Source organism: Chrysochloris asiatica, unplaced genomic scaffold (assembly GCF_000296735.1).
Source record: "Chrysochloris asiatica unplaced genomic scaffold, ChrAsi1.0 scaffold00135, whole genome shotgun sequence".
Lineage (NCBI taxonomy): Eukaryota > Metazoa > Chordata > Mammalia > Afrosoricida > Chrysochloridae > Chrysochloris > Chrysochloris asiatica.
This window is the reverse complement of record NW_006408653.1, coordinates 5284617-5306158: the sequence shown is the minus strand read 5'-3', so window position 1 is coordinate 5306158 and position 21542 is coordinate 5284617. Positions and strand designations below refer to the sequence as shown.

Here is a 21542-nt window from a genome sequence, read left to right as displayed (position 1 = left end):
TCTTCTTAATGACTTTTTGCTCTCTTCATGTATGATGTTCTTAATGTCATCCCACGAATCTTCTGGTCTTCGGTCGTTAGTATTGCAAGTAATGTTTAAGCATGAGTAATTCATCTTAACTAATCAGATTAAACAGCCCAAGTCTTTGAATTGGGAGCTAGTAATATAAAGGAGCAGGGCCAGAGGCAATTCTGTTTAGGAAGAGGCAGCCGAAACAGTAATGGCAGCAGCTCCCAGATTCCAGCTGTGGCCCCAGGATTCTGCAATAAGGACTTCTCCTCACAAGGATTCTGATAGCTTTGGGTTGTGATCCTGAGTCTTGCCTGGCCTCCCTTTATCCTGCCATGTTTTGTTTTTTTTTTAGAGGAGGTTGTGGCTCTGTATTACCTACTGTCCTTTGCATAAATTTCTCTTCTCAGATTAGTCAGTTCATTTCTGTTCCTTAGAACTAAGAGCAATGGCTGATTGTTGTTGTTAGGTGCTGTCAAGTCACTTCTGACCCATACCGACCCTGTATAAGGTTTCTGAGGAGCAGCTGATGAGCTTGAACCACCTACCTTGCAGTTCAAACAGCTTTGCAGTCTGGCACATTAATGCACAGTGCCACACCAGGACTCCAATGTCTGATTACAGTGCATGAAATGTTTAGTTGAAAAGCATAGCTTATAAAATGTGGGATGACATCAAGAACATCATACGTGAAGAGAGCAAAAAGTCATTAAGAAGACAAAAAAGAAGGAAAAGGTCAAAATGGATGTCAGAAGAGACTCTGAAACTTGCTCTCCAGCATAGAAAAGCTACAGCAAATAGAAGAATTGAAGAGGTCCAAGAGCTGAACAGAAAATTTCAAAGATCAGCCCTAGAAGACAAAACCAGGTACTATAATAAAATATATTATTATTGGTAGCGTAGTGGTTACAAATCGGGCTGCGAACCTTACTGTCAGTGGCTCGAAACTACCAGCCGCTCCACGGGAGAAAGATGAGGCTTTCTACTCCCGTAAAGATTTACACCCTCGGAAACCCTGTTCAGGGTCGCTATGAGTCAGAACCGACTCAACGGCACTTAACAACAACAACAACATAATAAAATATGCAAAGATTTGGAACTAGAAAACCAAAAGGGAAGAACACGGTCAGCATTTCTCAAGCTGGGGGAACTGAAGAAAAAAATTCAAACCTCAACTTTCATTATTGAAAGATTCTCTGGGAAAATTATTGAATGATATAGAATGAATCAAGAGGAGATGGAAGGAATACACAGAATCATTGTATCAAAAGGAAATGGTTAATGTTCAACCATTTCAAGAGGTACCATATGAACAAGAGCCAATGATACTCAGGGAGGAAGTCCAAAGTGCATTGAAAGAATTGGCAAAGAACAAGGCACAAGGGATTGATGGAATCAAAATTGAAATCTTTCAAGAAAATGAGGCAGCACAAGAGGCACTCACTCATCTCTGCCAAGAAATTTGGAAGACAACTATCTGGCCAACTGATTGGAAGAGATCCATATTTGTGCCCATTCCAAAGAGAGGTGACCCAACGGAATGCGGAAATCATCAGACAATCTCTTTGATATCTCAAGCGAGTAAAATTTTGCTAAAGGTCATACAGAAACGGCTACAATCATACATTGACAGAGAACTTCCAGAGGTTCAAGCTGGATTCAGAAGAGGCCAGGGAACGAGAGATAACATTGCTGATGTCCGATGGATCTTGGCTGAAAGCAGAGAATATCAGAAAGATGTTTACCTGTGCTTTATTGACTACGCGAAGGTTTTTGATTGTGTGGATCATGACAAGTTATGGACAACATTGAGAAGTATGAGTATTCCAGAACACTTAATTGTACTTCTGAGGAATCTGTACCTGGACCAAGAAGCAGTTGTTCGAACAGAGCATGGGAACACTGAATGTTTTAAAATTGGGAAAGGTGTGCGACAAGGTTGTGTTCTTTCACCATATTTATTCCACCTGTATGCTGAGCAAATAATACGAGAAGCTGGGTTCTATGAAGAAAAACGTGGCATCAGGATTGGAGGAAGACTCATTAACAACCTGCGATATGCAGATGATACAACCTTGCTTGCTGAACGTGAAGAGGACTTAAAACATTTACTGATGAAGATCAAAGAGCACAGCCTTCGGTATGGATTACAGCTCAATGTAAAGAAAACAAAAATCCTCACCACTGGACCAATAAACAACATTCTTATCAACGGAGAAAAGATTGAAATTGTCAAGGACTTCATTCTTCTTGGATCAACTGTCAACACTCGTGGAAGCAGCATACGAGTGCTTAGGAAGAGATTAGACGATGTATTGCACTGGGCAAATCTGCTGCACAGGAACTTTTTAAAGTGTTGAAGAGCAGAGATGTCAGCTTAAGGACTAAGGTGCACCTGACCCAAGCCATGGTATTTTCAATAACCTCATATGGATGTGAAAGCTGGACAGTGAATAAGGAAGACCGTAGAAGAATTGATGCCTTTGAGTTGCGGTGTTGGAGGAGAATACTAAAAGTGCCATGGACTGTCAAAAGAACCAATAGATCCATTTTGGAAGAAGTGCAGCCAGAGTGCTCCTTGGAGGCCAGGATGGCTAAGCTTCATCTCTCATACTTTGGACATATTGTCCGGAGGAAACAGTCACTGGAGAAGGATGTCATGCTGGGTAAGGTGGAGGGTCAGAGAAAAAGAGGAAGACCCCCAACGAGATGGATCAGCCAGGTGGCATCATTGATGGTGTCAAGTGTGGCGGCGGTAGTGAGGTTGGCCCAGGATCAGACATTGTTTCGTTCTGCTGTGCATGGGGTCGCTATGAGTCGGTTCCGACTCTATGGCACCTGACAACAACAACAACAACATAAAATGTTTAGCTAAATTCATTTATAAATGAATTCATTTCTTACTCAAATTCTGCACTCATCTAATGGAACCTCTCCTGGAGTGTGATGGTTAATGTATGTGTCAAATTGACTAAGCTATGATTCTCAATGATTTGACAGTTAACTGGGCCAGTTGCTTTGCCACATGTAATATAATATAATCATGTTCCATGATGTGATCTGATGTGATCAGCCAATCAGTAGAAAGGAGCATTCACTTGGGGGTGTGACCCATCTCCAGTATACAAAACTGGCAAAGCTCCTTCTTTCTCAACCCTGTACTTTTCTAATTGCCTGGCCTCTGGTTCTTGGGATATAAGCCTGCGCAAGTCTCCAGTCTGACACTTAACCTGCAGATTTTGCATTCCCCACACTCACAAAATGAACCAGCAGAGGAGTCCAGCCTGACACCTGACCTACAGTGTTAGTTTCACTATATCAAGCAGTTTGGGATTCTAAACCCAGTGATGCCCTATAGGCCGGATAATTTCAGAGTCATCTAGCTCTTCACCTGATACTCTGACCAGAGTCATCTATCTCCTCCCCTGAGACCCTGACCTGCCTTTTTCTTTCTGATTTTACCCTTTGATCGGGACTGGTGACCTGAAGCATTCTATGTCTGCTGTGAGAGTCTGTAGACTCAGTCTTCTGACACATGTTGCTTTAAATGTTTTAACAGTATCATGGTGCATGTGTGCACACATACATGTACATGGAGACTAGGATTTTTATACGTCCTCCTCATTTTTAGCTCATGTTGTCTAAACCAGTAAGTGGAGCGAGGAGTCAATGGTCTTGCACAGGAGATGCCCTAATAGCCACATTTCTACCTACTAGAAGGTCTGTTTGCATTTGGAATTCAATGGAGGAATCATTTTTCCTATCAAAGGGAGTTCCCTCGAGGGTGACATGGGGGCAGTGTTACCTACTTGTGTTGTTATCTAACTGTTGATATTATTGCAAGGATTAAATGAAATGAAAAGAATCCAGCAAAGTGCCAGGCATGCACTAAGTACTCAAAAAATGTTAGCTTTTCTTCACTAAGCTAATATTCCAAACTGAAAAACTACATAGTACCGAGATGCATAGTGCCACATCATTTGTAAAAACAAAATACTGGAAGCAACCTAAATATCCACAATGAGAGAACAATGTCCATAGTATGCATATCTTAAACATGGTAGCAATAGAAATCAATGCATGTAATAGTTACAGAAACTACAGAGTACCATAGATAAAAGATTTCTCATGTAAAAAGGGGGACAAAGTACAGTGCAAAATTATATATAAACTGTGTTTATAAGCATATAAAAATATGGATATCAAAAAAGGTAGACGCAAAACCACCAAATAAACTTAATTTTATCAGTGAACTCCATTATCTCTTACTCAAAAATCTTGCAACCAGATGTGTTTTGGCACCCAGAGTTGTTTGGATATTAGCATATTTTGACGATAACACAACACTTTCAGCAAGGTCTAAAACAGAACTCCTAAATCAACCCACTAGTACTTCAATAGTGAATGAAAGAAAAGCTATGCTAAGTGGAAAAATAAAGAATATGAGAAGCGTCTCAGTTCAAGTCTCCATCAGATGAGTACAGATCAAGTCTGACTTTGCCATCAAATGAAAAACTTTTCATTTATCAGCACTTTGGGGACTTGGGAATTTCAGACAAGGGGTCATAGATTAACAGTATTTAAATATTAACCAACATATTGATTCTGCAAAAAGGAAACTATCAAAAGTATAAACTATGGGACTCAACACAGGTAATGCAATCATCAACCTCACCTGTACCCACAGAGTACAATCACCATGGCAACAGCAATACTCAATGTGTTGACCATTATTAAAACCTAAATTCAAACCTGGAAGACCTTAACTCATTCTTTACTTCCTTTCTACTTATGCTATCAGCTAGACTTCCTGTCCTAGACACCTTACAGAACGCTTGAAGAAAAGGCTAAGGATTTCAACATGTAAAATATACCTTACAAGGGCCTCTTGCCCAACTTTCTGCCATGCAATAATTGTTCAATGCATAATAGTGGTTAATAGGTACATAGATTGTGCCCATAGCATTCTTCTCATTTATGGCCTCATGCCTGGTTTTTGTAGTTGGTGGTCAAAGTCCTTCAGGAAACCAGACTCAGAGACTGAGCATAAGGGAGGGGCCAGAGTCCGGGCACAAATTATAGGCACTCACAGTGATACTAACAGAGCTCACTGTGGACTCATTTCATTATGCTAAATGCTGAATCTAATATTCTGCCATAGGAATATATGGGTACCTTTGACATTTGGCTATTTGGCATTTTTGTCATGATTTACTTTTTGTTTTTTAATTGTCAACTGAGTGATAGTTTACATAGGAGAACATTGGCTTTACACCATTGTTACATTGCAATGATTACAATCTCCTCCATGCATCATCATTCAACAGTATTTGCTTCCATTCCCTCTGTTTTTGTTCTTTTTTTTTGGGTGGGGGGGGGAGGCGGGGTTGGGGAGCTGTACACAAAAATATGCAGGGATATATAATAATTTAAACAACTCAAGGGCACATTCTGCAAGCTTCAGTCCCTCTCTTCCCATGAGTCTAGCATCCTCAGCTGCTCCCTCTCTCCATGTCCTCATCTCTGCCTCTAAGCTTTATTTTTCTTTAAGCTTTATTTCTCAGTTTCAAATTTACATTTTTCCCAACTTTCTCTTTCCACTCAAGACTCATAAAAAGACTTCAATAGTGTAATATGATAATAGTTCCTCCTTGGAAACCCTATACGAGGTCACTATGAGTCAGGACCAACTCAACGGCACTTAACAACAACAACAACAGCTACCCTCGTTACATTTCTAGATTAACACATACGCACCCCACCAGTTCCCTGGCAACACAAACACATTTTTTCAGCTGCTTTTCTATGTTTGTAGTTGAGCTTATGGACACAGTATGTGGCAGAGACAATGGGCTAATTTGTGACAAAACCGGTTTCTCCGTCATGTAAAAATTGACACTAGCACTAGTTTCACTATCCCTCAAACGAACAGAAATCTAAACAGTCAAAGTTCTGTATTCTGTCTGTTTTCTATGAAGAACGGGGTTTTTTAATGGAGTCTTGTTAGCACTGTAGAATAAGCACTGGACTACTAACTACAAGTGGGCAGTTCAAACTCACGAGCTGATCTGCACCAGAAAGATGAGACTTTCTGCTCCTGTAAAGATTTACAGCTTCAAAAACCCTATACAGGGTTGCTGAATCAGAATCGACTTCATGGCAGTGAGTGGAGGTTTTTGACAAATCAAGAATTATTGTATGCAAGAGGTCAAAAAAGAAGATAGAAACCATTGAAAGACTCTATGTCCCTCCAAAATATGTGTTGTCAATCCTAACCCCCTACACCAGTGGTAAGCCTTAGTGGCATAGTTGCCAAGTGCTCAAATCAAAAAGGTTCAGTCAGATCCACCAGCTAGCTGCTCCAAGGAAGGAAAATATGGCAGTCTGCTTCTGAAAAGATTAGTCTTAGAAACCCTTGGGACACTTTTACCATGTCCTATAGGATCACTTCCATTTGCTTTAGCATCTCTATGCTGTAGAGCAAGTTTCAGTGTCTCTTCTGACATCCATTTTGATCTTTTCCTTCTTTCTTGTCTTCTTAATAACCTTTTGCTTTCTTCCTGTATGATGTTCTTGATGTCATCCCACAACTCTTCTGGTCTTTAATCTTTAGTGTTTAATGTATCATATCTGCTCTTCAGATGATCTCTAAATTCAGGTGGGATATATTCAAGGTCATATTTTGGCTCTTGTGGACTTGTTTTCATTTTCTTCAGATTCAGTTTGAATTTGCATATGAGTAATTGATGGTCTGTTCCACAAATGGAAGAAATGAGGAGGTACAAGAGCTGAACAGAAAATTTCAAAGATCAGCTCGAGAAGAGAAAGCCAAATATTACAACAAAATTTGCAAAGATCTGGAGTTTAAACTACAAGGTTGGTGGTTCAAGCTCACCAGCTGCTCCTCAGAAACCCTATCCAGGGTGGCTATGGGTAAGAACCAACTCAACAGCACTTCACAATAACAACAAGAATTAGCCATTGCTCTTAGTTCCAAGGAACAGAAATGAACTGACTAATCTGAGAAGAGGAATTTATTCAAAGGACAGTAGGTAACACAGAACCACACCCTCCAAGGGAGAAGGATGAGATTTTCTGCTCCTATTGACATTTAAATTCTTAGAAATCCTATATACACTCGTTGTGAGTTAGAATTGACTTGATAGCAGTGGGTTATTAATGCATCAGAAAATCAACCAGTTCTACTTTCCTCCGAATTATCTTCATTTCCATCATCCCACATGTATTCTCTAAGGCTGGTAGTGCAGTGGTCAGCAGTTTGAAACTACCTGTGCTTTATTGACTATACAAAGGCTTTCGGTTGTGTGGATCATGACATGCTATGGTCAACATTGCGAACTGTGAATATTCAGAAACACTTAATTGTGCTCTTGAGGAATCTGTACTTGGACCAAGAGGCAGTTGTTTGAACAGAACATGGGAACACTGAATGGTTTAAAATTAAGAAAAGTGTGTGACAAGGTTGTATTCTTTCACCATACTTATTCAACCTGTATGCTGAACAAATAATCTGAGAAGCTGGGTTCTATGAAGAAAAACGTGGCATCAGGATTGGAGGAAGACTCATTAACAACCTGCAATATGCAGATGATACAACCTTGCTTGGTGAAAGTGAAGAGGACTTAAAACATTTACTGATGAAGATCAAAGAGCACAGCCTTCGGTATGGATTACAGCTCAATGTAAAGAAAACAAAAGTTCTCACCACTGGACCAATAAACAACATTCTTATCAACAGAGAAAAAATTGAAGTTGTCAAGGACTTCATTCTTCTTGGATCAACTATCAACACTCATGGAAGTAGCAGTCAAGAAATCAAATGACATATTGCGTTAGGCAAAATGCTGCACAAGACCTTTTTAAAGTGTTGAAGAGCAAAGATGTCAGCTTGAGGACTAAGGTGCGCCTGACCCAAGCCATGGTATTTTCAATAACCTCATATGCATGCAAAAGCTGGACAGTGAATAAGGCAGACTGTAGAAGAACTGATGCTCTTGAGTTATGGTGTGGGAGGAGAATATTGAAAGTGCCATAGGCTGCCAAAAGAAACAATAGGTCCGTTCTGGAAGAAGTGCAGCCCGAATGCTCCTTAGAGGCCAAGATGGCCAAACTTTGTCTGTCATACTTCAGACATATTGTTAGGAGGGACCAGTCACTGGAGAAGGATTTCCATGTTTGGTAAGGTGGAGGGTCAGAGAAAAAGAGGAAGACCCCCAGCGAGATGGATTGGCCAAGTGGCAGCATCGATGGACTCAAGCGTGGCAACAGTAGTGAGTTTGGCCCAGGATCGGGCAGTGTTTGGTTCTGCTGTGCATAAGGTCGCTATGAGTCCGTACCGACCTGATGGCACCTAACAACAACAAGAACAACAACATAGGGTCACTATGAGTCAGAATTGACTTGACAGCAGTTGGTTTCATTTTTGGTATGCATAAGGTGCTCTGGATTGCTAACCACAGGTCGGTGATTCAAACCTACCGGCTGCTTTTTGGAGACACTATTCAAAGCTGCTATGAGTAGGAACCAACTCAACGACACTTAATAACAACAACAAGGAGCTCTGGTGGTGTAGTAGGTTCTACGTTGGGCTGTTAACCACAAGGTCAGCAGTTTGGATCCACCAGCCACTCCAAAGGAGGAAAATGAAGCTTTCTGTTCCCGTAAAGTTTTTCAGTCTTGGAAATACTATATAGGGTGGCTATGAGTCAAAACCAAATACACAACACATAATCATGTAGCTGGTGTGACACTGTAGGATAAGCCTGGGTTGGTAACAGAAAGATTGACAGTTCAAATCCACCAGTCACTCTTGGAGACCCTATTCAATGTCACTGTGAATTGAAAACAACTTGATGACAACAACATCAACAACAGAATTGCTATGAGTTGGAAGCCACTCTATGGCAGTAGGTTTGGGTGATTATAGTCCCTTTGGGGAATGTAATTTCTTTGTTTTTAACGAGGCAGTATGACTATAGTAGGGTGTGTCTTTAATTTCTTTTGAGATAGAAAATAGCAGGTTAAGTAAGCAGACAGGCAAGCTGAGCTAGGGAACATAGATGTCATACCACATGAAGCTTACCAAGGAGCCAAGGAATAGAAGCTGAAGAGACAAGCACCATTTCCCTCAGAGCCAACAGAAGAGAGAAAGCCTTTTACTAGAGCCAACACTGTGAATTTGGACTATAGCCTACTCCTGGTACAACTCTGTAGGATAAGCACCGTATTGCTAACTGCAAGGTCAGCAGTTCAAACCCACCAGCTGCTCTTTGGAAACCCTATATAGGGTTGCTATGAGTCAGCACCAACTCAACAGCACTTAACAACAACAACAAGCCTAGTAAACAGTGAGAAATAAGTTCCTGTTCATTAAGGCAGTCCACTTGTAGTATTTCTGTTACAGCGTCACTAGGTAGCTAGGAGCTCTGCTACCCACTAACTTACTAACTTGGACAAGATACTTAACCTCTCAAAAATCTCAGCTTCTACATTTTTAAAGAACATTTGTAACAATTCTTTGAAGTAAATATTGTAAGGCTTAAACAAAATAATGTTGTGAAGTGCTTAGGTGCAGTGTCGAGTGGGAGAGGGGCTCAGAGGGATGAGGAAGAATGGTAGTTGGTATCATGGATTGATATGTGTTGAAATGTATATGTTGAAGTCCTAGTCCCTAGTATCTAAGGCTATGGCCCTATTTGGAAATAGGGCTTGTCTTTTGTTATGATAATGAGAACCTGCCAGAGTAGCTGTTATCAAGTGCCATCCAGTCAGTTCTGACTCACAGTGCCCCTTATAGGGTTTCCAAGGAGGAGCTGGTGGGTTTGAACTGCCAACCTTGTGGTTAGCAGTCCAGTGCTGATCCTACAGTACCACATCAGGGTCCTAAATCTAATCCCTTCTGAATATGTCATATAAAAAGAGCAGAACAGACAGAAGCACATAGGAGGAAGACCTCCTCTAAAGATGGAGACAGATACATCTATAAACAACAGAGACTGTCCTAGCTGTCAGCAGACACTAAGACGGAATGGAAGGAATCAACAAGGCCAAAATACTGATTTGAATTTTTAGAACTGTGAAAAAGAATTAATTTCTATATTTTAAAACTACCCCCTTTTTGGTATTTTGTAAGCCGTAGAAAACTAAAAGACCCACTACTATTCCATCAGATCTAAGAAAAGTCCACAGATGGACTTTTTACCTAGTCAATTTTACCTAGATCTTGAACCCAGGATGAGTTCTAGTTCTTACCATTGCAGAATTTCACCTATAGTTGGGAAGATGCAGACACAGGGAAGATACAAATGGAGAAAGGTGCAATCCAAATGCCAGCTAAGAGGGATCCCTGCTGATTCTCTCCAAAGAACTCAGAAAGACTCAAGAAATTGATGACACCTAAGAAAATACAGGGGAAACATGGAGCCAAAAGCAGAGAATCTGCTTGAAAGCCTGTATTAAAAAAACAAAACAAAGAAACAGTTGCATCTCCCCATGCTCAAGTCCCCTTTCCCATCTAGCCAACCAAAGCAACAACCCATATGTAATTTGCAGGGGACAGAAGGTTTGCTCTCTAGAGAAAGTCAGCATGGATTCCAGGCTGGAGAGAAGGGAGAAGAACCAAACACCCAATTATTGTTAAGTGCCTTTGAGTCAGTTCTTACCCATAGCAAGCCTATATAGGATTTCTGAGGAGTAGCTGTTGAGTTTGAACCACCAACTTTGTGGTTAGCAAGCCAATGTTTATCCTACAATGCTACACCAGGACTATAAAACCAGATGTGCCCTTGAGTCAATTCTGAGTCCTAGCGAACTTGTACAGGGTTTCCGAGGCTGTAAATCTTTATGAGAGCAGAAAGCCTCATCTTTCTCCGTGGAACAGCCGTTAGTTTTGAACTGCAGGCCTTGAGGTTCGCAGCCTGATTAGTAACCATTACACTACCAGAGTTCCATATAAAAACAGACTTGATAAATATAAATTGGGACTTCTGGTGTGGTGCTGTGTATCAGCACTGCATTTTGAACCACAATGTTGGCAGTTCAAACCCACCAGCTGCTCCTCGGAAACCCTGTACAGGGTTGCTGTGAGTAGGAATTGACCTTATGACACTTAACAACAACAAATATAAATTTTAAAACTGAACAGGGATATACCATCACTTTTTCCCCCAAAACACAAACAACTAGACTTATATTCCCCCAGGCAGGAAGATGGAGAATTCTTTTTTTAAAAAAAAAAACTGAAAGGCACCAGGGAAATGACAAAGTACTGACATTTTGGAGTTTCAAAAAAAAACCAAGCTCAACCCCATCTTAAACCACCCACATACACAGAATCAGAAACCTTTCATTTGTTTTTTTAAGTGCTTTACTGTTAAAATAAGGACATACAAAAGCCACCATACATTTTAGTACAGATTCTAAAGTAAAATACAGAGATTACAATTAAAAAAAAAAAAATTAGAGGAAACAAACAGTGTAAAGAACAGAAGGAAAAAAAGTATAGATATCAGTGAGAGTACATAAAAATCTGGCCTACGTGAAACATGAACAGGATCTAATAAAAAGGAGCAATCATAACATAGGTAAGAAACCTTAGACGTTAAAAATTAGATGCAGTAGAAGGTTAGAAGATAAAATTGATGGACAATAGGAGAAGGAAGATAAGAGTTAGAGAAATAGTTGCCCGGTTTTCTAAGTTCACATCCTCATATCATATGGTTCAGAAAGAGAAAACAAAGAAAACAGTGAACATGAAACTATCAAGGACACAATATGAGAAAAGCTCTTAAAGCTAAAGGATGGGTCGCTGGACTAAAAGGGCCCACGGAAAGCAAAGCACAACCATTGGAGTTAAGCACATACGCACATACACAGAAGACACACATAGCACACATCATTGTGGAACATAAAAAAATATTAAGTGAAATTTTTTAACTTTCCAGAGAGGAAAAAATATCAGAAGGTAATAGACTACTTAATAGTCACACAGGTATCTAGAAGACTATGGAAGAGTGAATGCTTTTTAAATCCTGAAGGAAAATTATTTACAACCTAGAATTCTCCATGTAACTAAGGGTATATTACCACAGATTCTGTGGCCTAAAGCAACACAAATTTGAGGGAATGATTTGCTGGGTTTGGGGCTCAGGATCATAGTCTTGGAATACACCATCATCAAATGTAATAACATAGTCCACAAAGATAACGTTCTACATCCTACTTTGGTGAGTAGCAACTGGAATCTTAACAGCACATAAGCAGCCATCTAAAGTGCAACTATTGTTCTCTCTCTGTCCGGAGGAAAGAAGTGATGAAAACAGAAGGTGCTTGGAAGTAGTTAGTCCAATGGACTAATGGAACGCCAGTCTCTATGACCCTGAAACCAGAACTAGACGGAGCCCCGGCTACTACTACCAGCTACTCTGAGAGAAAAGTCTTAGATAGTGGGAGAAAATGTGGAACAAACTCAAAATCATAATAAAAAGACCAGGATTACCAGTCAGATAGAAACTGGTAGTGGAGGTGTGCTATGGAATCGCTTCCAACTCATAGCGACCCTGCATAGGGTTTCTGAGGTTGTAAATCTTTATGGGAGCAGAAAGCTTCATCTTTCTCCCACAGAATGGCTGGTAGTTTCAAACTGCTGACCTTGAAGATAACAGCCTGACTCGTAACCACTCTGCTACCAGAGTGCCTTAGAAACTGGTAGAACCCCAGAACTATGGCCCTTAGTCACCCTTTAGGTCTGGAACTGAACTGGCTCCCATGGCTCAATTTTCAGTCAAGCAATAGACAAGTCTATAGGGAGGACAACAATGCTAGTTATGTATGTATACCATAGAAAGATCAAAAGGGTATCATTTACCTAAGGACAAAATTCAGAAAGGTGGGAATACAATAAACAAAGGGAAGAAGTAGATTAATTAATGTTACACTGAGGGCATTGCAAAGGAGGTGAAATGAAATGTATGATTTGTTGAATGTAAAATTGATGATCTGCTCTGTAAACCTTCACTCAGTTTAGTTTTTAAAGATTATTTTAAGAAACATATTTATTATCTTACAGTTCTAGCGATCTGAATGATAAAATGGGTTTCACTGACCCAAGATCAAAGTCATGATCGCTTCAGATGGTTTAGGGAAGAATCCTGTTTAGGCACATTTCCCTGCCTTTGCCAGTCTCTAGAACTTGTCTGCATTCCTTGGCTTGTGGCTTCTTCCTCTGTCTTCAAAGCACATCATTCCAACCTCTGCTCTTGTCATTCTGTCTTCTTTCTCTCTAACTCTGGTCCTCCCACTTCCCTTTTAAAAGGATCCTTGCAAATGCATTGGATCCATCTGAATAATCCAGAATGATCTCCCCATCTCAAGAGTTTTCATTTAATCATACCTGCAAGATTCCCTTACCATGTAAGGTAACCTATTCCAGATATTCTAGGGGAGTGATGGGACATGATTGAGCCTACCATACCAAGTGAATAAAAATACTTTTAAACATGAGAGACCTCAAAATTTTACTTCCCAGGCACCCTTTCTTAGGAAGTTACTGGAGGATGTGTTCCATCTAAGTAAGAATCAGTCATGAGAGAAGGGGAGTAGGGGGTGAAGGGGAATGACTCTAATGTAGGAAAGAATCAAAAGGAATGACTGGAATGGTGGGGAGGCAGCTGGACAAAGGCTGGGCAGCAGGTCTAGAGAATATATGTGTTATTGTTTTTGATAAGTGCCGTTAAGTCAGTTCTGACCCATAGCGACCCTGTATCGGGTTTCTGAGGAGCAGCTGGTGAGTTTGAACTGCCAACCTTGCAGTTCAAATGACTTTACAATCCAGCGCATTAACCCAGCACCACACCAGGACTCCATATGTCTGGTGGTTATGTGCCGTGGAGTCGGTTCCAACTCATAGCAACCTTGTATAGAAAGGTTTCTGAAGCTGTAAATATTTACAGGAACAGAAAGCCTTATCTTTTTCTCACAAACCACTGGTAGTTTCGAACTGCTGACCACTACACTACCAGAGCTCCTTAGAGAATACATGAAGATAATTCAGAGGAAAATAGAACTGGTTGATTTTCTAATGCATTAATAACCCACTGTTATCAAGTGATTCTAACTTACAATGAGTGTGTATAGGATTTCCAAGACTTTAAATGTCTATAGGAGCAGAAGATCTCATCTTTCTCCCTTGGAGCAGCTAATAGTTTGAACTGCCAACTTTATGGTTGTTTATCCTACCATGCCACTATAGCTTTTTTTTTAATGCATTGACTACATGAAAGATGGTCATGAAAGGCTGTTAGCAAAAGATACTCAACTAAGGAAGCAAGGGGTTTGGGGGGTGCAGGGGAAGAGTGAATTATTAACTTGAGGAATGACAAACATTTATAAGAAGGCCAATAACTGTATCATACAGTTTGGTTCAGCAGGGAATTATGTTTTCATGGACATAATAATGTAAGCTCTGAAAATGGATTTATCCAAAAATTGTGACATCATGATGTTGAGGGATTATAGGGGAAGAAGGAATGTGGTATGGAGTTAGATACAAATGCTGATTCTTTATCTGGCAGAATAGTAAACTAGTAAATGAGACCCAACATTGAGAGACTAAAAAAGAGTAATGTTGGCACATTACATAGAAATACAGAGTAGTGTGGTACTGTGGATCAGCCCCAGACTGCAAACCATGTGGTCGACAGTTCAAACCTACCAGCTGCTCCTCGGAAACCCTATACAGGGTCTCTATGAGTCAGAACTGATTCAACATCACTAATTAACAACAATAACATAAGAACAAAGAGCCAAAAGAGTAAAAAATGGGGAACTCTGAGGAGCAAGACTGAAGGGTAGAGGAAGTGAAGCAAAATTTTATTTTTCATTATGAATACTTTTTAAAATACTATTTAACTTGAATAGTTTAGGTACTTTAAATAATATAATTTGACTGTTAACTATTTGCACATATTTGATAAAAATAGAATTTCATTTAAAAAAAATAATGCAAAATTTGCAAAGGAAATAAAGAAATAGGTTTAAAAAAAAAAGAAAGAAATGTAGTTGACCCCTAAACATATAAAAAGATGTTTGGCTTTACTCAAAATAAGAAAAATGCTAATTAAAACTATGTCAAGAAATTATTTCTCACTCATCAAATTGTTAAAAATCCAAATTTGTTGACTCCCTCTGTTGGTAAGGTTGTATAGAAATGGTTAACACATGGCTCTTATATGGCTTGAGGGAGTACAGAACGATCCAACCCCTATCAAGAAGACCAAGACTGCAGATGTCTTTCTCTTTGACTCAACAATCTCTCTTCTAGAAATGTGTCCCCCAGATACTCCTGTAGGTGTTTAAAATAAAACATGTATGTCGTTGTTGTTGTAAGTGCCAGCAAATAGGTTCCGACTCATAGCGACCCTATATACTGTTTCTGAGGAGCAGCTGGTGAGCATGGACCGCTGACCTTGTGGTTCAAACTGACCTTGCTGTCCAGCTAGGCAATTCCATAATTAATGTCAGTCCTAAATCCAAATCCCATCATGGCCTCTTCTAATAACTATGACACTCCTCATCTGGAAAGAATAAATAAAATTGAAGAGTTACTGTGAGGATTAAATAGGGCAGCATATGTGTAGGAACCCGGATGGCCTAGTGGGTTAAACATTGGGCTACTAACAGCAAGGTCAGCAGTTTGAACCCAGCAGCCACTCTATAGAAGAAAGATGAGGTTGGCTGCTCCCATAAAGGCTTACAGTCTTGCTGTGAGCCTATGAGGACTTGACGGCAGTGAGTTTGGTTTTGATTTATGTGGCATAGGGGTGTCCCTGGGTGGTGCAAACTGTTAACAAACTCAGCTGATAACCTAAAGGTGGGAAGTTTAAATCCACCCAGAGGTGCCTTGGAAGAAAGATCTGGTGATCAACTTTCAAAATAAATCAGCCATCAGAACCCCCATGGAGCACAGTTCTACTCTGATACACTTGGAGTTCTCAACAAAAACAAGTTATTATTAATAGCAGACAGAACAAAAGAATCCTGCCTCCAGGACCGTATTCATTATAGAAGGAAATGTCATCTTGGAAATTCCAAGATAAGAATCAAAAGTCACTGCTCTCAGGAAAAGAATACAAGGAATTTCCCTTCATGACCAGGCAGTTTGGGAAGAGACAAGCAGACACATACACACTACATGTGTACATCCAGCTTCTTTTGCTGCCGCCTCTTCTGAGGACTAGCCGAGAGACTTTCTCTAAGCAATATCTGGCAGTAGCTGCTGCAGATGCATTTATCTTCAATGCAGTAACCCCTCTTCTAAAAAGCCATCCCCCCAGATACTCCCGTATGCATGTGAAACGGCACATATGTAAGCTTATTCGTTATTCACTACAGTATTGTCAGAGCCAAAGATCAGAAGTAATTGAAATGTACCTCAAAATAGGGGACTGGCTAAACAAATTATGGTTCAGTCATTTAGCAGACAAAATCTATTTTCTCAATGACTAAAGACAAAAATAAAGAACGTTGGTAGCATAGTGGATTATGAGGTGGACTGCTAACCACAAAGTCAGTGGTTCAAATCTACCAGCTGTTCTGCAGGAGAAAGAGGAAGCTTTTTGCTCCCATACAGATTTACAACTCTATGAATCGGGACTGACTCCACGGCACGCAACTACATAATTTCACAGCCAACTTTCAGGCCCTCCAAAGCACAAAAGATTGACAAAAACAAAACAAAACAAAAAAACCTTCCCTAAGTATCTTAGATAAGCAGGGTTGGGAAGGACCTAAATCCAAGTACTTTTTATTGTGAGATGAGTATCCCAAGATGTTTTAGGATAAGCTGTTCAAACTTACCAGCCACTCCTTGGAAACCCTATACAGAATAACTATGAGTCAGAACCAACTCGATAGCACTTAACAACAAAAACAACATCCCAAGGTCCAAGGAGCACTGATTACTCAGTTGTTAAGCACTTGACTACTACCAGACAGGAGGTTGGTGGTTCAAAACCACCAGCCACTTGATGCGAGAAAAATGTAAAAATCTGCTCTGTAAAGATGGTTGTTGTTGTTAAGTGCCATTGAGTTGGTTGTGACTCATAGCGATCCTGTATAGGGTTTCCGAGGAGTGGCTGATGAGCTTGAACCGCCAACCTTGCAGCCCTGCGCATTAACCAGCAGCACCATACCAGGACTCCTTAGAAACTCTATGGGGCAGTTGCATTCTGTCCTGTACGGTCTCTGTGAGTTTCAGTAGACCTTACAGTGTAGATCTCTATCCCAAGGCCCAGTGAAAAACAGTTATTTGCTCAATGGCACATAGCAAAGGGCCACCAACAAAACTGCCAATCAGCCATACATTTTGTGATAGCAGTCTTCCAGTGATTCAAAACAGAACAAATTCACCTGAAAGTGAGGTCCGGGACACTGCACTTAGTTGACTTTGTATGCATTCCTGAAAGGGATTGAGCATGTGATCAATACTGATGAACAAAGCAATGTATTTACCTGTGTCAGCCACTTTTATGGCTGTGCCTGTGCTTTGCCTTCTATATACTATATAATTCTATATGTGGAATCAAGCCAATAGTTTAGATTATAGTTTGAAAAAAAAAATTTTTTTTAGAGGGTGCCCAATAACTGCTCCAGAAAACTTCGTGTTTCCATTTCCTCATCTGTAATAAGGAAAGCAGCCACCTTCACTGCACTGTTGCAAAATCAAATCCAATTGCTGTGTCAGTCTGACTTGCTGCAGGCACTATTCCCTACAGACCAAGACATTCTCTTGCCTTGTCCCTGTATGGGACCTAGTCAGTCCCACAACACATCCCTCCTCTTGGAATTCCAAAGATTCTACCACAGCATACCCCCAAAATAGAAAAATCAAATACCTGCCATTATACATATATGGTGGTGGTGGTTGTATGCTGTAGAGTTGGTTCCGACTCATAGCAACGCTGTATAGGGTTTCCAAGGCTGGAAATCTTTGCAGGAGCAGAAAGTCTCATCTTTCTCCCATGGAGCGACTGGTAGATTTGAACTACTGAACTTGCAGTTAGTAGCCCAATTCTTAACCCACTATGCTACTGAGGCTACTGATATTTACACAGATTAATCATTTTTTTTATTTCTCCAAATGGAGCTGAGAATTAAGAAGCATTTCATTAAGAATGAAATACTTATAAATTACCTCCTTCATCCACTTCATCATACCAAGGCTGATACGGAGAACACTGGATTCATCACTGGGTTCCTGAACCTTCCCTCAGTCCTACCCCAGGGATTTGTTGGTGGCCAACACTCAATGAATGACTCCTAACTGAACCAAAAGAGGCCCTGGGAGCTCAATGGTAGAATTCTTAGCTCCTATGTAGGAGACTCATGTTTGATTCTTGTCCAATGCACCTCATGTCTAGCTACCACTGTCTGTCAGTGGAGGCTTGAGTGTTTCTATGATGCTAAACAAGTTTCGGTGAAACTTCCAGACTAAGACAGACCAAGAAAAAAGACCTGGCAACATACTTCTGAAAATCAGCCAGTAAAAACCTTACAGATCACAGCTGTCCAATCTACAACCAATTATGGGGATGGTGCAGGACTGGGCAGTGTTTCGCTCTACTGTGTATGGGGTTACCATGAGTTGGAGCTGTCTCAACGGCAACAACAAGCTGAACCAAGTGGAATCAGGTCAAGAATTTGAACAAAGATATATTGAACATCTACTCTATGACAAAACTCCTGGTGTGGCACTGCAGTTAATGCACTGGACTGCAAGGTCGGCAGTTCAAGCTCACCAGTCGCTCCTCAGAAATCCCATGCAGGGTCACTGTGGGTCGGAACCAACTCAATGGCACTTAACAACAACAACAACAACTCTATGCTAGGCACTGTGTGAGACCCCCTTCGCCTTTCTAATTTAATTCTCTCAACAATCCTGAGAAGTACTCATCCTGGCACCGCATCTTACAGATGACAAAATAAACTCAGAACATTAAGTGGCTGGCCTGTAGGCAAAAGTCAGGAATTGGCAAAGTGGTATGAGGCCCAGGTCTCCTGACTCCCGGTCTCCGCACTGTGAGATCACGCATAGATTTTGTCTATGGGCTTCCAACGCACCTTTGTAGCTGCTCTTAGGTTCCGTCTCATCTACCCCCTGCACAGGCATACACCCAACCCATTAAGTCAGTTCCAACTCATAGAAACCCTATACAACTTGGGACAAGTGTCTTTATAGAGTTTCAAAGGCTGTAATCTTCACAGAAGCAGAATACTACATCTTTCTTCTGAGAGTGACTGATGGGTTTGAACCCCCGATCCTTTGGCTAACAGTTAAGCTCTATCCACTGTGCCACTAGGGCCTCCTGCGCACACACACAGAAACTCTTAATCTTTAACAACTTGAAAAGAGAGTCCACATCCTTTTGCTGTACTTCCCTCCGTTGATGAACAAAGATAACATCGTGTTTCCAACACATTAGTAAGATTTAACAGAAAACAAAAACAAAAATGCATGCCTTGAGTAAATTGTTCCATCCTCTGGAACAAGGATATTTACACAGAAGTTTCACTATCATATGACTTTTGCCCTTAAATGATCTTAATCTCTTTTTTTAATGTGACCTAAATTCTAGTATCTGACGTTCTGTAGCTTTCTTTCTTGTCTTTTAAGTAGGCACAAACACCTTAATAGATCTATGAACCATAAATGCAACAGCCCCAAGGGCTCTCACCCCAACGTGCACCCCATCTGTCTTTGGCCCTGGGCGTTCTGACCTGAAATAGTTGCTGGCCGCAGCAAGCACCACGCGGTGGCAGGAGAATTCCTGGATGTCCACGCACAAGATGACATCTGTGAGAGCATTTTCCACTCGGAGGGTCTCCAGGCCATTCTGAAGAATTAAGGAGAGTCCTGTGTCATCAAATTTTACCTTGTCCCCACTTAAGATTTCTACTAAGTCTCCCCTTTTCCGGGTGGGCTCATCTGTAGAAGAGGCCATGGGCCCTTCCAAACTCTTCTCCACCACGTCACCCATGGTCCAGGCGTCCCTTTGTCCTGCCATCAGCATCCAGACTGAAGGAGCACCCAAGTTTCATTCGGGTCACATTGCAGAAGCAGAGCGGATTTCCTGTGCTGGCCCCTCCACTTATCACCAGCTGTCACAGACACATAACAGGAAGTCTCGCACTTTCTCATCCTGTTACTACAAATACGGGCAACTTCTATTCTTCTTTCTGTGAATTATCACGGGGTTAGAACCTGCTTAGAATGTGTATGTGGGAGGGAGCTCTGAGAGAGAAAGGTGGTTTCTCAGAATCTGCTAGCAACATCATGTAGTTATTTTGGTCCATCTCCCACCCACTATCTGTAAGCAGGAAATCTTTGGTTCTAGATATTACATTCACAGTCCTACGGTTTCTATAACCCAAGTTATCCATCGTGCAATGGGAACAGTCTGCAATTCTTCCCTACCTATCTGAGGAGTCTGAGGTCCTCACAGTGAGCCTCTGCTCAATCTCTTGGGGACCTTGGTTTGTCCCGTCGGTTCCAATTCATAGTGGTCCTATGCACAGTGAACAAAACACTGCCCAGTCCTGCACCATCCTCACAATTGTTGTTACATTGAGCCCATTTCTACTGCCATTGTGTCAATCCGTCTCTTTTGGGGTCTTCGTCTTTTTCATTGAGTCACAATTTCACCAGGCATGATGTCCTTGGAGAACGCACTTAATCTCTGGCATTCCTTATTTTTATCAGTGTTACTCTGTCTGGCTCCTCCACTGCTCAGGGGAAACAATCATGTCAAACATTAACCCTTCCCCTGAAAAAGATGAGTGTTTCAGATGTGCCTGGGAAGACAGAGGAAAAGTGGTCTCCAGAACTCCATCCCCAAGGTAGAGCACCAGATTGCACCAGCAACTCCCCAGTTGGTCTGATCTCCCCCAGCATCTATTTGATATGCCTCCAATGTTGGATCATAAACTATTTCTATTACTTCTGCAGGTCTAAGTTAAATAGCAATTATTAACTTTTAGTGTTGTTTTGTAATGCCGTGCTCAAGGGGTTTCAGAGATTTGTATTGGCTGACTTTTGGCAGTTGATTGTCTTCCCTTTCTTCCTCATCTCTAAGGAACCTTTGTAGCTGCTTTGCTAAAATCTGTTCAGCATCATAGAGACACTCAAGCCTCTATTGACAGACAGGTATGTGGTGACTGTGCTTGACGTGTACTGACTGGGAATTAAACCTGCCTCTCCCACATGTAAGACATGCATTTACCACTGAACTACTACTGTCCCCCATCTTCTATTAACTGCCCCCCCCCACTATGTGTTAGAGAATTTACATGAATTGATGTATTTAGATCCTTACAATACTCAGTGTGAGTAGATAAGACTTGCTTTGTTTTACCGTAAGGAAACCGAAATCCTGCTCAAGTGGGTGACTAAGCCCAGATTTGTTTGACTTTAAAACCAAACTGTTCCTTCCACCAATGTCAGCTAGCAGAGGTGTAAT

At 41.0% G+C, this 21542-nt stretch overlaps 1 protein-coding gene across 1 annotated transcript in view; it reads right to left on the bottom strand.

Moving 5' to 3' along the window:
• The window catches only part of KLHL6 (kelch-like family member 6), a 79995-nt gene extending 59878 nt beyond the window's left edge, over window positions 1-20117 (bottom strand). Inside the window, exon 1 of the mRNA XM_006869811.1 lies at window positions 19804-20117. Within this exon, the coding sequence (XP_006869873.1) occupies window positions 19804-20096 (293 nt within the window). The 5' untranslated portion in view covers window positions 20097-20117. The remainder of the gene's footprint in view (window positions 1-19803) is intronic.
• Between the last annotated feature and the right edge of the window lie 1425 nt (window positions 20118-21542).